The sequence below is a fragment of the Spermophilus citellus genome (genome assembly GCF_964194105.1).
Source record: "Spermophilus citellus genome assembly, chromosome: 3".
Taxonomy (NCBI): Eukaryota; Metazoa; Chordata; class Mammalia; order Rodentia; family Sciuridae; genus Spermophilus; species Spermophilus citellus.
In genome coordinates, this window is record NC_138184.1 from 182,721,506 (window position 1) to 182,743,867 (window position 22,362).

General features: G+C 34.0%; 1 protein-coding gene across 5 annotated transcripts in view; it reads left to right on the forward strand.

Moving 5' to 3' along the window:
- The window catches only part of CADPS2 (calcium dependent secretion activator 2), a 548,538-nt gene that overhangs the window by 219,085 nt on the left and 307,091 nt on the right, over window positions 1-22,362 (forward strand). For all 5 annotated transcript variants that reach the window (XM_081286753.1, XM_081286749.1, XM_081286750.1 and 2 more), the window contains exons 4-6: window positions 51-131; window positions 7,201-7,437; window positions 12,755-12,876. In XM_081286753.1, coding sequence (XP_081142879.1) covers window positions 51-131; window positions 7,201-7,437; window positions 12,755-12,876 — 440 coding nt within the window. The remainder of the gene's footprint in view (window positions 1-50; window positions 132-7,200; window positions 7,438-12,754; window positions 12,877-22,362) is intronic.

Below are 22,362 nucleotides of genomic sequence, written 5' to 3' on the forward strand. Positions count from 1 at the left end.
TCACTGACATTAAATAATCACAAATGTATAATTCCTGTTTTATTTTTAAGCTGGATAATGCAGATGAACAAGCAGCCCAGATCAGAAGGGAACTCGATGGTCGACTGCAATTGGCAGAGAAAATGGCAAAGGTAGATTATTCATGTTGACATATTGCACCACGTTTTTTTCCCTTATCTAGATTTCTGTGACCTGAAAGCATATTGCATATGAGTAAAGATATCCAGAATAATGAATCATTTTCTCTTCTACATGCATACTCCTTAATTCCAACTACCTGAATGTATATTATCTAAATGAAGCATACTCCTCATTTTAGATCCTTGTTTAATAGTTAAATGTTTAAATTCAGTGGTAACTTGTGTAAATTTTCCTAAAATTAAAGCCTGAATTTCACTAACTGCTAGATCTAGGAAACTTCTAATATTGTACTATACAGAATATTATCAGGAGGAAAAATTCTCTTGTAAAATCATATATTCTGAAATATCTAGCACAGTGCTTAGGAGATAATGATGCCAACTAATATTAAGATGGAATAACTAAATGAGTAAAAATGTAATTTGAAATATCTGACACAGAGTCTGACAGATTAAATGTTTTCTATGTGATATTCTATTTTATTTGTGTAATCACTGTGTTTCTGAGAAAAGAAATTTTAAAAAGAAAAACAACAGTTTCTTTTTTATTTTTTTTATTTTTATTTTTTTTTAAAGAGAGAGTGAGAGAGGAGAGAGAGAGAGAGAGAATTTTTTAATATTTATTTTTTAGTTCTCGGCGGACACAACATCTTTGTTGGTATGTGGTGCTGAGGATCGAACCCGGGCCGCACGAATGCCAGGCGAGCGCGCTACCGCTTGAGCCACATCCCCAGCCCAACAGTTTCTTTTTTAATACTTAGGATTTTTAGAAAAAAATCAACCTTAATCATCTAAACAATTTTTATTATGAATCAGTGGATTAATTTTCCATCCTACATACATACTCCTTGATTCCAACTACCTGAAATGTATATTATCTAAATGAAGTATTTTAGATATCCTTAGATGTCTTTCAGTGGAGATACTGACATATCAAACTGAGCAAATTTAATTGCTCTCTATTTCAGTTTTACCAAATTGAAGCTGTTTTAATAAAATATTTATAAGGTGAGTTACAATTTACTAACCTGGTTGCATTATATCTCTTTGATAATCCTGTGAATTCGCAAGGACAGATGATATCATGAGTTTTATAGACAAGGAGGAGATGGAGGCTTAGGGAATATTACTCGTTTCACCAAGATTACACAACTAACAAGAGACAGAAGTAGGCCTTGAACCCTGGCCCTGACTCCAAAGTCTGGGCACACTCCATTACCCACTCCAGCTGTCTCTTCAGTCTGGTGAGTCCAGAGCATGGTTTATTAATAGTTAACAGTGGCAGTCAGCAACACCGCCCTCCACACTTCACAAAACAACACAATGTAACAGCAGTAGAACCTCATGACCTAAATCTTTTTCAAGGGGTATCAATATAGACTTTAGTTTTTCAGCAAAGGGATAATTAGGAAGAAGTTTGAAAAATATAGACATGCCTGGAAAGAAGCATGGCTAACCCCATGCTTACTACATCCTAGATAAGTAACCCTGGGCAAACTATTTAGTAATTTTGAACCTCATTTTTTCTGTCTGTAAGTTCATTGAATAATATTTATTGATCATTAACTAGTATAGGCAGAGACTTTCTTAGGTGCTTGGGACACATCCAGACAAATATAGTTGACTTGGGATAAAACAAGACAAAAATATTATTGCATGTCCAGCTTCATCTTGCATTTTATTTGGGAAAGCTGCAGGATGAGCAATAGGCACGCCATGTCACTAAATTGTGGCAGGCGATCATTGCTACTTAGAAAATTGATTGGTGGGATGAGAGGTATAGGGAGGGGACTGAGTAGTCAAAATTTTTAGTATGGTCAGGGCAGGGCAGTTCTTGGTACTACTATCTTTCCAGTTACCTGAGCAACAACACTAGAATCGTATTTGAATTCTTTCTTCCTCTCATACTCATGCAAAATTTACCCAGAAATTATTTTACCTCCCTTTGAAGTATTTCCAGAATAGGACCATTGTCATTATCCACCCCCACACTTCCACTATGGTATCATATCATCATCATTGCCTGTCACCTGGATAATTGTTCTGTCCTTTAACTTAGTCTCTCAGCTTCCACCCCCTTGCCCCAATAACATAGCAGCATTAACTCTGCATAAAACCTTGTGATATTCCCATGTCACTGAGAGTAAAATAAAAAGTTCCTATAAGGGTCTGCGAAGTTCAATATAATTGGTTAGTTACCTTATCCCCACTAAGTTGCCCCTACGTGCTCAATACACTCCAGCTACAGGTCTTTGCTGGCGCTGTTCCCCCTCCTTATATCTATCATTACTGGCATTCACATGGCTTATTCCTTGGAAAAACAACCAAGATGGGATCAGGTAGATAGATTGATAGGAATAAATAATATATAGTAAGATACAATAGATAACTATCACATATATACACACATATTTAGAGAGAGAGAGAGAGAGATGGACTGATTTCAAGGAATCTTCCCATGTGGATGTACGAACTGGCTAGTCCATAATCCACAGGGTATACTGACGGGTCAGAAAGTTAGGTAACATTTGATACTGCAGTCTTGAATCTAAAATCTGAAGGACCAGCCAGCAGAAGGGAAATCCAGGCAGGGTTTCCACATTGCAGTCCTGGGGCAGAATTGCTGCTTTTTTCAGGAATGTTTAGTCATTGCTCTTGAGATCATCAATGGATTGAGGCCCACACACATGTTGGAGGACAATCGGATATACTCAGAGTAGACTGTGTCAGTCACAATTAAATACATACATACATACATACATACATATATACAAAGCTGTACAGAAACATTTAGGTCAATATTTGACAAGAGAACTGGGTACCATAGCCAAAACTGATTCATAAAGTTAATGGTCACTTCCTCATCTGCCTTTATGCTCAGAGGTCATGACCTCTTTGAAACCTTCCCTGACCACTGTCCTTTGAGTTGCAGTCCCTTCTCATTACTCACCCCTATCCCCTTCCTGACTTTCCCATGCCACTTTCTACAACATAAAATGATTTCTTATTGTATCTGTCTCCTCACAGAAAATATGGTCTCTGTGAAAGGAATTATTTTTCCTTTACCTTCATGGTTACATCTCAAAGGCCTAAAGCAGAACACATAGCAGTCACCCTGTGAATATCTATTGACTGACTGAAATGACTGAATCTGCAAGGGGTTGGATATTGTCAATAGAAAGCCAGGGGTATGTAGAATTCCCGAATTATTTTTAGTACTCTCCCCCTTTTCTCCCACTAAATAGTTGAGCTGAAAGGAAGAGAGTATAACAGTATGGTAAGAATACCTGGGAATCTGCTCTAATTTGTTAAAAAACAAAACAACAATGTGCACACGCACACACACACACACACTCCCCCCGCCAAAAAAGTGTTTTAGTTGTGACTAGATCAACTCTATAACCAGTAGTTTACTTGATGCCACCTAGTTTAAAGCCTAAAGTTAAGATACATTGAGTATCCCTTGTACAAAATTCTCAATACCAAAAGTTTCATATATTGGATTTTTTCAAGATTTTGGAATATTTGCAAATGTGTAATGAGAAGTTTTGGGGATGGGACCCAAGTTTAAGCATGAAATTTATTTATGCTCATATAAACCTTAAGCACATAGTCTGAAAGTAATTTTTATACAGTACTCTACTGCACCTATGTTGTGACTGGGGCTCATCACACGAGGTCAGGTATTTTCCACTCGTGGCATCTTGTCAGGGCTCAAATGTTTCAGATGTTGGGGCATTTTAGAGTTCATGTTTTTGGATTTGGGATATACAACCTGCATAGGCATGGAAAACAGAGCTGAGATCAGCTTGGAGAGACTATTCTAGTGGTACCAACCCCAGACATCATCTGGTGGAAGGTAAAGCACATTTAAGGAAAAGTGACTAAGATTGAATAATAGGACATTTTTTAATTGAAGCAACTATTGTTATTTTAATGTATACCATGAGCTAGGGCCACTAGGGTGTCATGCTGTATAGGGAACTAAATTCAAATATTTAAACCAGGGTATACAGGATAGAACAATTAGAAATTAACCCTGTGTCTTTTTCTATTCTAATTTTTTTCTTTTCATTTTATTCTAATTTGTTATATATGACCCCAGAATGCATTTTAATTCATAGTACACTTTCATTCTAATTTGAAAAGATCAAATTTAACATGTATATTGGTCTGAAGTACAATTGATATTTTTAGTAATTTTAAAAAATTTGTTCTAATTAGTTATACATGACAGTGGAATGCATTTAAGCACTTTGACATATTATACATTAATGGGGTATAATTTCTCATTTTTCTGATTGTACATGTAGAATCACATTGGTAATGCATATATGTATACAAGTCATATATGTATACAAGCTAATAATATCTGTTTCATTCTACTCCCTATTCTCATACCCCATCCCCTCTTTCACTCCCCTCTACTAATCTAAAGTCACTCTCTTCTTCCCTAGTGCCATCCCCCCTTACTGTGAATTAGCATCCACATATCAGAGAAAGCATTCAGCCTTTGGTTTTTTGGAATTGCCTTATTTCACTTAGCATAATATTCTCTGACTCCATCCATCCACAGACTGAAGCCTTAAAGTACAATTGATTTTATTGTTTCCAAATAGGGGGCAACATAAGCAAGCTAAAGTTAATAAAATGTTGTCAATAAACCTGAAAGCTTTGAGAGTTGAGAGAGTATTTTCAGAGAAAAAATAAAATTCTAGTGTAGTCTGTTTCCCCCCAAAGCTTAAAAATACTGATAGAGCTGTCAATTTGGTTGATGCCTGCCAGTCTCCTCTTTCACAGACTGAATGAGGTGTTTTTAGCTAAGGCTAAAGAGACATCTTTTTGTTTGTTTGTTTTTCATGTGTTAATGCTAGATTTTCCTTAAAATAACACCATGGAAATTGAAAAAAAAATTAGTACATTCTCAGGACTTTCAAATATGTGATATATTTGCCTTTTATTTTGTTATGATTTTCAATGGAAAGTTATGACTTTCATTCAAATATAAAATGAACAAAAAAATTATTTCATGTATAATCAATGAGTAAGCCAGCTACACATTAAAACTAGTCCAAGGAGCATTTGAGAAACTAGGTATTTGTGGAAGCAGGGCCCATTCTTAAGACCCGTAGATTAGACACAAAAGTTTTTAATTTCTAACACAGATTTAAATTGTAACTATTGGATTATTTTACTCACCAGACAAACATTTGCTTCTTTCCTAGACAAAATTCTACAAGATAATATGTAACTTCTCTGTCTAGAACTTTAATCAGCAATAAACAGCAAGTTAAATTAAATACATTTCATGCTGTGACCATTGGAAAGGCTTTGCCCAGTGTGACATTAAAGGGAAATGCCCTTTCATTTTCCTGTTTTATTTCTGAGTTTTGGATGCTTTTCCAAACAACTTTCGATATTAGTTCAAAAATTAAAAGTCTGTGTTTATGGCTTATTTTATTTTTCTTCTTTGTCTCTATTGAAAAACCATTCCACAACAACTTTGCATTTCCAAAGGAAACAGAGGTACTGGGTAATTATGTGTTTTGTTTTGTTTTGTTTTGTTTTCCTGAGGATGCAAACTTACTGTGTAGGGTGTTGCTTCCAACTTCAGAGGAGTATTAAAAAGATATTTAAAAATCTTCTTTGGGAAAGTTAATTATTAATGAAGATATTTAATCTCTCTGTGAAAGTATGCAATTTTAGTATGGACTGTGTGTAAATGATTTTTAAAGGAATATATGAAGGTTATATTGGGGGAAAGAAAACAGGTGGCCTGAGGCTCTGGGACTAATTCCAAAAGTGGTGCCAGATGTCCCTTTCCATCTCAGGAAGGACCTGGTGCAAGCCAGTCAGGGACTAGGCACAGATGGATGAGAGCCCTCTGGACCTGTTCCAGTCATGCTGGAAATGCAGGTTTCTTAGGTTTTGATGGTGCTGAGGGAAACTGCAATGAAGGTGGTGATTTTCTGGAGCATTAGGCAGTCTTTGAGCTCCTATCCCCAAGGCAGTTTAGGGCAGTGAAGAGCACATCACACTGAACTTGGCATGGTAAAACTCTGTTCCCCCTACTTTTAACAGAGGGAAGCCAAGTGTTAGGTTGGCAAAGATGAAAGGAGAGATAGAAGTCTGAGGGGAAAAGTGCTCTTATTTGCTGTTTGGGGGAATATAAATCAGTATGGTGTTCTCTAAGGTCAATTTGGCACTACCTAAATACCAATATTTGGAATGTTCTTTTTATCAAGTAAAAGAAACAAATCTGATTGCAGAGATAACAGAATTGTATGATGATGCCTATGTACTTCAGCTAAAACATAGAATTTTCCAAGTGGATATCGTCAACCTCTTTTTCACTTGATGGATATTTTTTATAAGTTGGCATTTTGCTTTAAATTTGTCTATACAAAAAAAAAAAACAAAAAACTGAAGCATGCCATAAGGAATCTTGGCACATATGTGCAATGTGAAAATTAATCAATTAAGAAATATGTGCATATTATTCATTAATAATAGGGGTTTTAATTTGAATGATTATGTATAAAAATGCACATGTATAGTAATTAAATGCATTGCTAAAATGTTTGTTTTCTAACTAGCAAAGCAGTGTATTTTTAATATTTTCTTATAGACTCATTACTACAAGCATTTCAAAAATAGACATAGTTCATTAAGATTCATCTATACACTAAGACATATTACAAGCCTGTTTCCAGAGTTTGTTAGTCCCATATACAAATTTTATCAAAAATAAATTTAACAGAAAAATATATATGTGTTTATTCACACAGACACACACAAATGTTTTTCATTTTGTGCTACTGTGAACAGCAACAAGATATGTAAAGTATCCTGAAATATAATCAAAATTACCAAAGCATGAGATTTTTAAAATATGTAGACTAATATCTAAAGATATTATAGGGCAGATAATATAGGGCAGAAACATTTTAAGAAGAGTGTTATAATTCTAAGAGAGTGGATTGCAGGCATCATATAATTTTTTTATAATAAAATTGAAATATGACTCTTTTGACAATTTTATTTTTAAATTTTTTTTAAGGAAAGAAGATTCCCCAAATTTATAGCAAAAGAAATGGAGAATATGTACATAGAAGAGTTACGATCTTCAGTGAATTTGCTAATGGCCAATTTGGAAAGCCTTCCAGTTTCAAAAGGTGGCCCAGAATTCAAATTACAGAAATTAAAACGTTCACAGAATTCTGCATTTTTGGACCTAGGAGATGAAAATGAGATTCAGTTGTCAAAGTCCGATGTGGTACTGTCATTCACCTTAGAGGTAAGTGGCTTTGTCACAGCTAGTTGCGTAAATGAGGCTGCACAGCAAATTCTGTGATCTGTGCGGTAATGTTTAGAATTTAAAGCAGTGTTGTATGTTTTGAGATGTTAAATCACTCCTCATTAGCTTGAAAAACAGGTTATGAACACAAATGAATGGAAATTATCCTTTGAACATAACAGCAGCTGAGTGCACTAGCCTGTTCATGTAATCCCAGCAGCTCAAGAGGCAAGTTCAAAGCCAGCCTCAGCGACTTAGCAAGGCCCTGTCTCAAAAGAAAATAATTAAAAGGGCTGGAGAAGTGGCTCAGTGGTTAAGCCCCACTGGGTTTAATCCCCCATACCAAACAAACAACAACAACAACAACAAAACCTTAACAGCAGTATTATGATTTAAATAATAAAAATTTTTGAGGCACAATTTTTTGCCAGTTAAAGTAGTGTCAGTTCATTGATATTGTATGTACCAAAACACACTTGGGTCTGATTTAAAAGTCAAGTTGAGATTAACTTTGTTTTTAATGTACTTCACTTATGGAATCATCTTTCTAGAATCAAATCAAGTAAAACACAATACAATATTCAGTATTATATATGATAAGAAATACAAAATTCATTTCTAGGATTTCCAGTTTCATTATAGGCACAGTAAAAATTATGGAGAACAAGAACAAATGACATGCATTTAAAATTGTGTTCCCTAAAACATTAGAGTTTCATCCTTTTTAAACAAATCCCTGAAAACGAAAAACACTGATAATTCTTGATACAGCTGCCTATTGATACCTTTCATGATTACATTTCTTCTTGCTAATCTAGGTATATGATTATATATATGACTAGGTATATAAATATGGGTTTATATACCTCAACATACACACATAATACAAGAATCCTTAATACTTAAAAGAAAGAACTTACATGAAGTACAAAGTAAAAGTTTATATCATACTAATGAGTAGTATTAAATCATTTGTCTTAAACCCCAGCTTTTTTTCTCCCCATAATTTCTGTTCAATAAGTAAATACTAGCAATGTCTAGCTTAAATTTGTAGCTCTTTCAAAATTCTTATTGATGCTTATAAAGCTCCTAAGCTCCTTCCTTATATTGTCACATTCTCTCTCCACTGGTCCCCAATACTATTATTTGCATTTGCTGATTGAAAAAGTACATACAGTCTTAGGAGGTAGTGTGTTCAATTTCTAGTTGATATTAAATCTGCTTAGTCAATAGCAGAAAAAGCAAATGTCTACAGTTGCTCTTTTTCTTCCATTTTTTCCAACTTCAAGCTTGAGAAAAAAACAATTGCCTCTCACTTTTTTAACTTCCAGACTTTGTGTATTAATGAATTAAGCCTAGTGTCAGAGTAGAAATGTGTGGCTTTCTTTGAACTCAAAACTTCCTTCTGGTTCACTTAATGACTCTGCCAAGTGGCCTTCCTACTGAATTTCTTCTCAGTCTCTTTCCTCTCATAACCTAAGGGTGTTTAATTTGAAACTACATAGTATATTACAAGAAGAATTTCCTCATCATTTCCTGTCATAAATCTTGCTGACTCAAAAGATGCTAACGCTTTATTTTTTTTAATTTTACACCAAAAAATCAATAACTTAATTACAATGTTACATTTTAATAAGAATTCAGCATACAAATTAATGGAAAAATTAATTTGTAGAGCAAATTTTATCATGTATAAATCTATTATCTACATATTTAAGCATTCACAACACAACAAACCAATTCAGCACATTTTCTCATTGTTTAAAAGTCTTCAACAATTATAAATAATTAACTTAGGCATTCTCTTTTCTCTCATGAAAATAAAATTAGATTATGAATTAGTGTGTAAATGCAACTATGAATTGTTATTCTGTAGCTTATTGTCAGTATGTTAAAGGGAGCAGCTCAGTTTATAATATAATGATGTTAGAAGAATAAAGCTAAAACTTGCATCTGTGTGGTCTGAGAAACTTGCATATTTATAAAAGTGTTTTGACAGCCTCTATTATTGTGTCTGTCTTAGGCAGATATTTTGCTACCTTAGCATAAAGAAATCCATTCTCAGGTATTCATAGTATTTTATCTAGGCGTTTCATGTCTACGAACAAAATGAAATTATGTTAAGTGACAACTCTCCAGTACATATCCCTACAATACCTGAGAGAATAACTGGCTGGTCTTCTAGTTTGAAGAGCCTAAGACAGCCTTGTTCCTCAGACCCCAGATTTCAGCAATGAAAACTCAGACAGGCAAGCATTTAATCCAATTTAAAGCTCTCACATTTCATTAGTCAGGCTTCAAACTGCTTCAGTGGAGGAGTCTTTTTAAGGAATTGAATAAGGATCCTAGGAATAATGTGTAAGGAATTAAAGTGAACATTTGAAAAACTTTGCTCACATTTCACCTTCTCTGTAGAATTACTGCCCATCTCTCCATTCTCTCACCAACCTCAATTTTTGCCACAGCATTTATTGCCTAACACATAGTTCACTTATATACTACGCTTATTATCTGGTTTTCCCTTCTCCAGTATGACCTTCAAGAAAAATACATATTTTTCTTTGTTGTCTTTTTCTGAGATATCAAAAGCACCTAACCAGTACTGGGCATACATTTCAGTCAATAAATATTTATTGAATTAAGATTTTTATGGTATTCAAAAAGCATCTAACATACAGATTTATGTTTCCATTCATGAAGTCTTTAGAAAGAATAGTACAGCAAAGCAGAAGCTAATTCTCAGAAAAATAAACCATGCATTGATATGTTAAAATTAAATACTGAAGTAAAACTAGAGAAGCAAACATTCATCTACGAAGTTATGAGTCCATACGTTGTACTGGAGATATATATAGCATGGATAGAGTTGGATTTTCACATTGAGTTTCTTCATTGACATTAGACTAGCAGCCCTTCCTCTGTATGTGTGATATATGGTCCCTGATTTTGCCATACTGCCAGCATCACTATCTCACGAAATACACATGCTTAATTTATTGTCACATAACTCCTTGGTCGATATATTGCTCAGAAGCCTGTTAACTAGTGCCTTCCTTCTTTTTGCTTCTAAGACCGATAGCTTTGTCTGTTATATCCTTATTACATCAGCCACAGAGAGATTGAGAAGAGAAGATGCACCATAGATCAATTTTATTTTCTGAAGTTCCATTATCAAGTTTTTTTGGGAATTGGTTGAAATAGAAAATTGTGTTAGTTGATGGTCCATGGTATTCTTGGCTGTCTTTATCACTAGTGATTGAGAGACTAGCTTTGTTTCCCTGCTCTTGGAAGATCTAAGTTGTGTTGTTATATTTAAATGTATAAATTCATCACAGAACTTACATCTTTAGAAAGTTGCAATTTTGCAGGATAAAACCTTCCTGGCAGAGATGGGGTATTGTTTTGAGGGCTGGAATGCTGTTTGTTTTGTGTTTTTGGATGTTTTTTACATATCTTGTATTAGAGGGGATAGAAATAACACCAAGCAGATGTCTCCTTTCTTCTTACCCACACTCTATTAAATAAAATACAGAAGAAGTTGCAGTGTGTGAACAGTAATCCAAAACATGAACCAATGCTGTTAGCATTTCTAGACTTGTGGGACACAAGTATTAAATGACGCATATTAAGTGACCATGAAAAAATTTGTCATTGATTTTAAAAAGTGGAGTCATGGTAGTTAAGTCCAAATGTAGTTGGTTTTTAATCAGCATTGTTATATGTTTCATTTGTCTCAATATCTGATTAGTTTTACTAAAAGTACCCAATTTCAGTGTTACTAATTAGACACTTGAATTATTAGAAATACCTAACTTGGGGGGATTGGAGTGTAGCTCAGTGGTAGAGTGCCTTGCATGAGGCCATGAATTTGATTCCCGGTATCCTTCACAAAAGAAGAAGAAAACTATTTTTTTAAATCAGGATTTAGTACTTTATCCCAATTTCCATGAATATTATAGCATCTGTGAAAGATGATATTATTCTCCATCAATTCTTCAATAATTCTTAGTCTGTTTTCACTCAGTCCTTATTTTATTAATATATTACTATACATTTCAGTGTGATAAAATTACAGAACCCTGATTGAGGAAGGAGGCCTTTCTGAGTTTGATCTTTCTTATTTTAGTGATCAGTTTTCCAGGTTTTAATAAAAAAAAACAAAATATGCATTTGTATTTACAAATATAACCCTTCTTTTTCTAGAGCTAGAAAGTTAGTAATTTATTTATACAATTTCTTTGAAATTGTTTGTATAAAGGTTCATATCACAGTTCTATGAAATTAGGTCTGTAGTTATATATTAAATGATTAATAAGTGATAGCAATGATGTTTTGGGTATATATTTTGATTGCTATGTAGTGTGAATACTGTTATTTGTATAAACATAACATGCAATCAATAATGAAATTCATTCACATACATAAAATGCCTTTGAATTGATTTTATAAATTGTTTTGAGAATTTATAAAAGTTCATAATGCAAATTTTGATTGAAAAAAACTGTAGAAAATAACATTCATATTTTATGTCTACATCCAATAAGAATGTTGAGTTATGGTATTATAGGATTGATAGCCTTTTAAGCAAACAAAAAGCTCAATTTAAAAAAAAAATGTTTCCCTTTCACCCAAGAGTTATAGATATAAAAGGAATATTAGTTTTCCCATGATTTTCCAATGTTCTGCATTAAATTAGTACATCCCTTTAATGGATTGAAAAAATTTTTTTCTTCATCAGGCTAATATTAAAATGTTCAGTGGCAAATTATAGTTTCTATTATATTTTGATAATGTGAAATACAGCAGCCATAGATAAAATTCTTTATGAATCATAATAATCATTTAAAATATGTGAGTATATAAAAGTTCAGTCATGTGTTGATATCAATTAATTGGTATCACCTGACCATGTCTCTGATAATAAATGCCCTATGTCACTCTCTGTGGAGCACAGCATGTACTCCTCTTATTTTCATTGAATTTTATTTGTGCTTGCCCTACTTCATTCAAACTTGCTCTAATTTGTTAAGATCTGAGTTGAAAGTTCACTTACTTTGCTGAGACTAATTCTTGGGATCTTTAACCTTACTTTTATTTAAGAGCAATAATGAGTTATTTCTTCAGAAACCAAACTGCCTCAAAATAGTCATTTACTATACCTTGGATAAATAGAGGTATATTATAAAGAAGGCAAAATCCTAGCAATGTTATCAAATTTTTCAATTGGTCTTCGTAATTGCAGTTTATGTTGCTATTTTTGTGAGTTGCTGAATACTATCAACTTGACATATTATTTTAAAATCATTTTTTTCTTTAGATTGTCATAATGGAAGTGCAAGGTTTGAAATCAGTTGCTCCAAATCGAATTGTTTACTGCACAATGGAGGTGGAAGGAGGAGAAAAACTGCAGACAGACCAGGCAGAAGCCTCAAGGCCACAGTAAGCTAGTCAAAAAAAATTTTTTTTTTCTTCCAAAGAAACGTGCTTTATTTATCTGCAAAACTGTAGGGTATTTCACTTAGAAACTGCTATTTGACTAGCTTTGTCTCACCTGTGTTAGAAATTGCTGTGCGCTTTTCTGGATAATGACGCTCTAATTAGGACTGTGGCAGAATCCCTGTGTAGTACAAACAGAGTTCAACATGCAGGTGTGAAGCTAATCATTATGCAGTAAAATGTTTGTAAGTCATTTATAAAGAAAGCATAAGTGTTGCCACGTGTTCCTTAAAAGGTAGTACATAATCCTGTTTGAATTACTGGGATGCACTCTATAACTTCACTCTTTTTATGTTAATGGTTTTGTGGTGAGATAAAGGTAGATTCTGATACTGGAGTGCTGCACAATGACTTAGAATATTTCTGTGAGTAAACTTGAGTTAGAGAACTAATTAATGACTGCTATACAATAATCAGAGACAATAAAGCTGTTTTTGCTGACAGTTTAATGTTTCAAATTCTGGGCATGAGTTTAATTAAATATGGAAAATGTTCTCTTCAACGGATTCAAACTTGGGAAACACCATAGTCTCTGTGAGAAACAACCAGTATAGCTTGAGGGATTCAGTTGACCCTAGCTTGTCCCTCCTTTGAACATTGCCTTTCTCGAAAACATTGTTTTTCTTCCATTTGATCTTTATTTAAAGTAGCTTACATTTTCAGAGAGGGTTTTCTCTTTTCTTGACATTGGTATGTAGGCTGTGTTTCCAGAAATCCTTTGCTGACGTCCTAACTAGCATTGGTTGGTCACTGAAGATGAAGAATGAACCAATGAACCAGAAATGTGCATTTCTTTAGAGAGGGCAGTCTAGCAGAATAGAGCATAGCAGGAGAGATGTGCACAGAGCATTATGGTGTTGAGAAGAAGCAGGTTGACACTTCTTACCCTGCCATACAAAGCCCTACATGTCTGCCTCTGTCTCATATTACCTCTGGCACCTTTCTTCTCCCTCTGTTCCCATGGTCCACTGCCCTTGGTGTGCCCTGGATTTCATACAACCCCTCAAACACCTGCCAGCCCCTTCCTGTCACAGCACTTGCTCTTCCTCTGCCTGCAGTCTTCTCCCTTCTTCGCAGAGCTGGATCTGTGACATTCAGAAGCTCAACTGAAAAACCAATTCCTGAGTATACACAACTTCCCTTTAGATGACCCAGTAAGAAATAGATCATCTCTGGCTCATCATTTTTTATTGTTTGAGCTGACTGGCTTCTTTCATGTAGCATAGTGTACCTGTTGTAGCAGGTGTAGGGACTTCAGTCATTTTGATAACTGAACAATGTTCTGTTGTTTGTATACATTCCCTCACTCACACCTTGCTTATCAGTTCATTTTGGCTGATGGATGCTTGGACCATTTCTACTTTTTGGCTACTGTGAAAAAAAATGCTATAATTAACATGGATAGTCAAGTAACCAAGTCCCCATTTTTAATATTTGGTTTACATACCTGGGTGCAGAATTGCTGGGACATATGGTGATTCTATGTTGAATTCTATGTTTTTGAGGTACTGCCAGATTGTTTTTCACAATGGTGACATGATTTACATTCTTGCCAGCAGTGTATTAGGGTTTTAGTTTCTCTACATTTTCGGCAGTACTTCTGTCTCTCTCTCCTTCCCACTCCCTTCTTCCCTCTCTATTATACCCTTGCTAGTAGATGTAAAATGGTATTTGTGTTATTTTCATTTGTTTAATAACTAATGATGTAGAATGTCTTTTCATGTGCTTTATTAGTCATTTGTATATGGTCTTTGGACAAATGTCTATTCAAGTCCTTTGATGCTTATTTAAATTAAGCTGTGTGTCTTCTGGTTGTCAAGTTGTAAGAGTTCTTATATATTCTAGATTCTAGACTTTTTCCTAAGATTTTTATAATTTTGACCCTTAAATTTAGGCAACTGACCTATTTTAAGTTTGTTTTTTGTGCAGAAGTGCATATAGTATAAAGGTCCAACTTGTTTCTTTTGCATGTGACTATTCAATTGTCTCAGAAACATTTATTGAAGAAACTTTTCCTTTCTCATTAAATTTTATTTTACCCCTTTTGAAAATTAATTGACTTGTGATACATAAATTTATTCTGGACTCTGAATGTTATTCTGTTGATTTATATGTCTACTTTTATGCCATTACCACACTGTTTTGAATACTATTGCTTTATAGTAAGTTTGGAAATCAGGAGTACAAATCATTTGATTATGTTCTTTTTCCAGATGTTTTTGTCTGTTCTGAAATTTCATATAAATTTTGAGGATAAGTGTATCAATTTTTGCAAAGAGTCTGCAAAGCTTCCCAACTGAGATTCTGATACAAATTGCACTGAATCTATAGGACAGTTTGGACATTATTGCCATCTTAGTAATAAGTCTTTGACTCATGAGCCTGGGTGTCTATCCATGCATTTAGACATTAAATTTTTTTAACAGTGTTTTATAATTTTTAAATTATAAATTTTGTATTTCTTTTGTTATGTGTATTTCTAGTTTAATCTTTTTAAATTTATGGTAATTAGAATTGTTTCCTTAATTTCATTTTTATATCATTCATTACAAACATATGGAAGTACAATTGATGCTCATATATTGATGTTTCATGCTGTTGTCTTGCTGTGCTTGTTTATTAATTTTAACTTTAGTGAATTTTTTCAGACCTTTTTATATATAAGAGGATGTCATCTGAATATAGAGATATTTCATTTCTTCTGTACAGTATGGATGCTTGTTATTTCATTTTCTTGCCTAATTGTCCTCTAGTGCAAAATCAGTTAAATATAGAAAGGAAAGACATCCAGGTCTTCTTCCCGATCATAGGAAGGAAGGGTATAATTTTTCAGAATTAAGTATGATGCTAGCTTTAGGTTTTTTAGAGAAATCCTTATCATTCTGAGGAATTTATTTTCTCTTCCAGGTTTGTTGAATGCTTTCAATCATGAAGGGTTTTTGATTTTGTCAAATGCTTTTTCTGCATCTGTTGAGATAATCATATGATTTTGGGGTTTTATTCTAATAATGGCATATAACATTAGATGATTTTCAGTTATTAGAACAACTTTGTATCCCTTGCGTAATTTCTACTTGGCTATAACGTATGATTATTTTCATTACTGATTTAGTTTTTCTGGAACTTTGTTGAGGATTTTTGCTTCTGTGGTCATAAGATATATTGTTCATATTATCCTATTTATATATAATATATATCTAAAAAAATTTATTATTTTGTATCAGGATATTAGTGACCTTGTTGAATGAGTTTGGATATAGTCCCTCTTCTTTTTCTATTTTATTTTTTGGAAGAATATGAAGAATTTCTATTCTTTCTTTCAATGTTTGATAGACTTCACCAATGACTTTATCTGGGCCTGAGCTTTTCTTTGTGAATAATTCTCAAATTACTAATTCAGTCTTTTTATCTTTATTTTTCAGGTCTTCTTTCTTCTTCAGTTAGTTTCAGTATTTTACATCTTTCTTGGAATTTGTCAATTTACCTAGGTTAGCTAATTTACTGCCATACAGTTCTTTACAGTATTTATTTATAACCTTTCTGTTTGTTTTTAAGTTGGCCATAATATTCTTTCTTTAATTTCTGAGCATGGTTTATTTATTTTCTTTTTTCTCAATCAAGCTAAAGTTTTGCTCATTTTTCTTGATATTTTGTAAACATTCATTTCGTTGGTTCTCATGTCCATATTCTCTTTTTAAATAATTTTCACTTTACATTATTCACATCCTTCTTTTCCTTTAGGTCTAGTTTATTTATTCATTTATTTATTTTGTTTACACTGTCTTCAGGTGGAAAGTTTGGCTTTTCATTTGCTCTCTTCTTTTTTTATGTTGTAATTACAGCTATAAATGTCTATAAAAGTCCTTCTCTGCTCTGCTTTAGCTCCCCCATATGTGTTGATAGTCTACTTCATTTTCATTCAGGAAGGAGCCTTTGATCAGCAAAACATGCTATGTTTATAGTAAAAGAAATCAATGGAAGAAGCTTCTTAGCTGAAGGAAATGATGCTCCAAGTCTCACCATAGCAGCCCAGTGAAGGAGGGAGTTGAGGCCTTGTCACCCCTGGAAGCACACTAGTGTACTTGTGAAGCTCTTCAGTGGCACTTACATTAGTTAATCAGATGTACCCTACTTGTCTATGAGACTTTGAGGAAGTGGAATAGCTCTAAGAAACATGGTGTAGAATGACACCATATTTCATTCTACAGAATCTTTTTAAATCATTTTATTTAGATATAATATATATCTAACAAAATTCATCCCTTGCAATTTAAATAAAATAAAACCTTCCACTTGTGCAACTCTCATCACAAATTCAGGTTTAAGACACAATTTGAAGATTTGTCATGCCCATTGGCAGTCTATTCCTGCACCCACTCACAGTTTCAGAAAACCACTCATCCAGTTTTGAGCTCTATAATTGTACTTTTCCTGGATATTTTATAAACATGGAATCATGCAATATTTAGCCTGTATGTGGCTTTTTTTTTTTTGCTTAGCATAATTGCTACAAAATCTTGTATTTAATTTATACTTAAATATTTGTGCAATTAAATAAATTGGCTTTTATCTGAGTAGCTACTTTGACACTGATTTTTCAAAAATGATAAAAGTTTTTATAGACTGTTCTTCATTAAATTTTTACAATACTTATAATGTATTCATAAAGAGATTCTGATAATAGGGAATATGTTACATAAACAATGTATTAAAATACTTGGCTATCAAGAAAGAAAATATTACAGTAAGGCCCCAGTAGTCTTTTTTTGATTACTCTTTCAATAAGGAAATTTGACAAAAATAGCTTTTGTGTTTTTCCATGAACAGAGTCAACTTTTAAAATGAATTACAAGATTTGCATTGATAGTTGTTTCCCAGGGGCGATTCTACCTTAGAAATGTTATGTCCTGACTGCTGACCAACTGCAGCTTCTCAGTAGTGTGGGTATTTTCATCCCTAAATCATCTTGCACAGCAGGAAAGAGATTCATCATCATCAGGAATTATGCTTCAGACACGTTTCCTAAATTTTATTGCTTCAACAGTTTGTGCTTTGTTGGAGATCAATTCGTCCTTCTGTCTGATACTAATTAAAGTGCCTTATTTAGTCCATATTTCCAATAAACTTAGTCAAGATTTCTAACCATTGCCTTTCATTCCTGTAGTTCAGATTTCCTGCCAGCAATTAGGTGGAAACTGTATGTGAGGCTGGTGAATAACTTAGAATGTAGGACCTGGGATCCAGTAAAACTGGGGTTGATGGACAAGTTTGATTTATGAAAAGTGGTGGTAAGGCAATCTAAGTTGGAAAGGTTTCATTTTCATTTTTTTTAATATAGGAGAGAGAATGCAGATAGATTGTATTTTTCAGTTATGGATAAAACTATATTATTTATGGATTTTTAAGTTGTCATTTTATAGTGTCAGTGAACCAAGGAATTTCCATTCTCTGTGAATGAGGTACAGAAGTGCTGTTGCCACTCCTTAATAGCATTTGATCATTGCCAGACATTTCATTAATTTCAACTTTAGCCGGTACCCTTAATGATACCACCTAAAAGGAAATGAAGAATGTAAGAGGAACCATTAGTAAGGGAGGGGAGATTTGTTGTGATTTTGTCATAGTTTTGAACTCTATTCTTTGTCCCATAGAGCTGTTTTATTAGAAGTTTATTGGATCTGCTTTCCACTCTCTGAAACCATTAAGATAAAAAGGCAAGAAAAACTGATGAGTTGCATCATTAGAGACGTATATTTATGGATATGAATACAGAATATTCTTATACCTCATGAAAATGATGGGAAATACAGTCTCCAGTACATATTTCTGGAAACTTTAAATTCTTAGCCAGAATTGTAATCATCTACCTGACTACTGAAAGAATGTTGCAGCTACAAATGGAAAACTTATCAGAATGACAAGATACTGAGATAAGTGTTTGAAAGAGGTTAAGTACATTCTACATGTAACTTAAAGAAGCTAATGATGCTTCTAAAAAGCATATTCGTTTTCACTTTATTAACATCAGAATTATTTTTGAAGTATGATTCTTTGGTCAACTATCTTTATAGATTAGAGATAGAATCAATTTTTACATGATACACCAAAAAGTGTGTCTGTTTTTAATGAAGTAAAGTGAAAACACTCAGACTACACACCAGTTTTGTCTTTTCTCATTTCCGTCTTTAAAATTATGACAGATTGCTTCCCCTTATTAAATTCACTAGAAGTCACATTTCTCTAAGACTGATACTGGTGGTGCAGAAGAAGATGAAGCCTGAAGAGACAAACATTGGCCCAACACAGAAATTCATTGAGAATTTATTCATGAGTAAAGGAAGTTCTAATCTGTGGGTCCTCATAATTAAACACAAAAATATGGTGGATTAAGGTTCCAGATGCTGTCTGAAAGTACTCCTCAGCTCCAGTGAGAAACAGCAGTGAGACAGATTGGAAAGACATTTAAATAATTATGATTACTATCATTCTTGTGGTGGATTTACAGCTTGCCCATAACTTCTCCTTATACTATGACACATTTTTTGTTAAGATCAGTCTCTTATAGTTGTTATTGCTTCATTTGATTTATGTAACCAGTTACTGAACCAGTTATTGAGTTTGGCAGGGCATAAGTAGCAAACTTCATTTTTATCCTTTTGTACTATCTTCTAGGACTTCAGGATTTCATTTCCAACCCCCCCTTGAAGACATCTTAACAGACACCAAGCTTTTCTTTGTCACTTTGAAGTATTAAATAATATGTGTAGGTATTAACAGTTTCAGGCTAGCTTCAATTGAACTTACACATTTCTTAAGATTTATCTTGCCCCTCCAGCCCACCCAAAAACCTGCGGTGGGGAAACAGTGCTGAGTTCATTTTTCTCACCGTTTTTGTTTTGCCTGCTCATTCATGCTAGTTTCTATAGGTCTGGTTTGGAAGAAGAGAAGGAGAAAATGTCTTTGTGTATCGTCCTTCTCATTAGCCATTGCTGTCTGTTATGGCAAACGCACAGATAAAAATCTTCTCTGGCGCAGTTCTTAGAATAAATCCCCCACTCCACATTCAAGCACTTCTGATAATACACCTCCCCTCACAGAGTGATGCACCCTGTGGCTGTCCTCTTTGCTCTCCCTCTGAGTTACTGTTTTAATAATATAACCCACATATCCTCTTCCTGCTTGCATTTCATTTCCTTAGGAGATGGCCCATAACCTGTAAGCTCCTTGAAGACAAGGTCTGTTTATGGTATCTCCTGTTTTCCCATGAGCACTAGCCAGTCATGTAACTGTATAGCTGCTTAGTAATCTAGATAAAGTGCTTTATCTACCATTTATGGTAACACAGCATGTGTGTTTGTGTGTTTGTGTGTGTAGGGGGCGGGGTGAGTGGTATGGTCTTTTCCCCATTGCAAGCTCCTCCAATTTCCCTAGAAATTCCATGGAAAACGTGTTACCTTTAAAAATGCAGTTAGTTCTGTTTCTTGGATGTGCTCACTTTAGTCTGGGGTTCTTACAATCACATCTGGACCTGAGCTGTTCTGGCTAGGCCGGTGTTTGTTAAATTGATATGTGAGACCACCTGGATAAATAAAACATCTTCCCATGGGCTACATAGGCACAAGTGTCCTTTTAAGAGAACTCACATGACTTCTCTTGTTACTTAGGTATCATTACCAAAAGCTCTTTTGTATAAGAAATGGCCTTCTGTTCCTCAGCCTCCTTTTCAAAGTGACCCTACTTTCACTTAAAAAAAAAAAAGTATACTTCTCACCCAGACTTTCCTATGGTACCTTGTCCCAGTGTGGAAAACCCTTAAGAGCCATTCAAAAGGAAAAACATTATTGTTAATTTTGAGAAAGTTAATGAAAGATGATATAAAGATGATATAATAATATTTTTTTTTACAAATTAGCTTCTAATACTTTTACTTTTTATGATTTTTGGTCTATTATAGGTGATAATGGTATTCATTGTGCTATATCCATGCATGTACATAACTTTATTTGATGAGTCTCATTCCCCAGAAGCTGCCCTCCTTGCTCCTCCAATCCTATTCTTCTACCCTTGTTGTCTCCCTCCATTTTTTTTTAATTAGTGTGTTGTAATTATACATAAAAGTGAAATTCATTGCGATATATTCACACATGCATAAAGCATGATTTGGTTCATTTCATTCCCCAATGCCTCCCCTTGCCCTCCTCTCCTACCTCCCTTTCAGTCCCCATTTCTCTATTGATTCCCTTCTATTTTGATGATATACCCCCCTTTTTTTTTAATCTCTCTGGCTTCCTCATGTGAGAGAAAACATTCTACCCTTGACTTTTTGAGTCTGACTTATTTCACTTAGTGTGATGTTCTCCGTCTCCATCCATTTACCAGCAAATGACATAATTTCTTCATGGCTGAGTAAATCTCCATTGTGTATACATGCCACGTTGTCTTTCTCTAGTCATCTGTTGACAGACTAGTACTTGGCTTTTTAGAAAGTTTTTATTGATGCATAACAATTATACAGAACATTGGGTTTCCATGGGCATATTTATTCCTGCATCTAACACATTGATTGATCAATTATATTCCCAAGTACATTCCTAAGTGCCTCCCCCCAAATTTACTCTCTTCTCTCCTCCAACCCTTTTGTCTATTTTATTTGTCTCCTTTCCATTTTCTTTCTTTCTTTTTTCCTTAAGTTCTGGCTTGTTTTACTTAATATTATATTCTTCAGTTCCATCCATTTTTCTTCCCAATGAAATAATTTTATTCTTCTTTATGGCTGAATAAAACCCCATTGTTGTGTGTGTGTGTGTGTGTGTGTCTGTCTGTATATACACACACACATACATACACACAATATTTTCTTTATTCATTCATTTGTTGGTGGACAGGTAAGCTGGTTCCATGACTTGACTATTGTGAGTTGTGCTGCTATAAATGTGGGTATGCCTGCATCTATATAATATGCTAACTTTAATTCTTTGTGGTAAATACCCAGGAGTTGCATAGCTGAATCATATGGTGGTTCCATTCCTAGTCTTTTGTGGAAACTCCACACTGATTTCCATTTTCACCAGCAGTGCATAAGGGTTAACTTTTTCCTTGCATCCTTGTTAACATTTTTTATTTGTGTGCTTCATCATTTCCACGCTGATTGAAGAGAAATGAAATCAATCACTATAGGGAGATGACATCTCAATGTGGTTTTGATTTACATTTTCCCAGTGTATAAAGATGTCAAGCATTTTTTTTCATATAATTGTTTTCAATTTGCTTTTCTATGAAGAAATATCTGTTTAGTTCATTTGTCCATTTATTGATTGGATTGGATTTTTTGCTTTTTGTTTTTCTTTATATATTCTGGATGTAATACTCTGTCAGGAGAGTAGCTGACAAAGGTATTCTCCTGTTCTATAGGCTCTCTATTCTACTTTT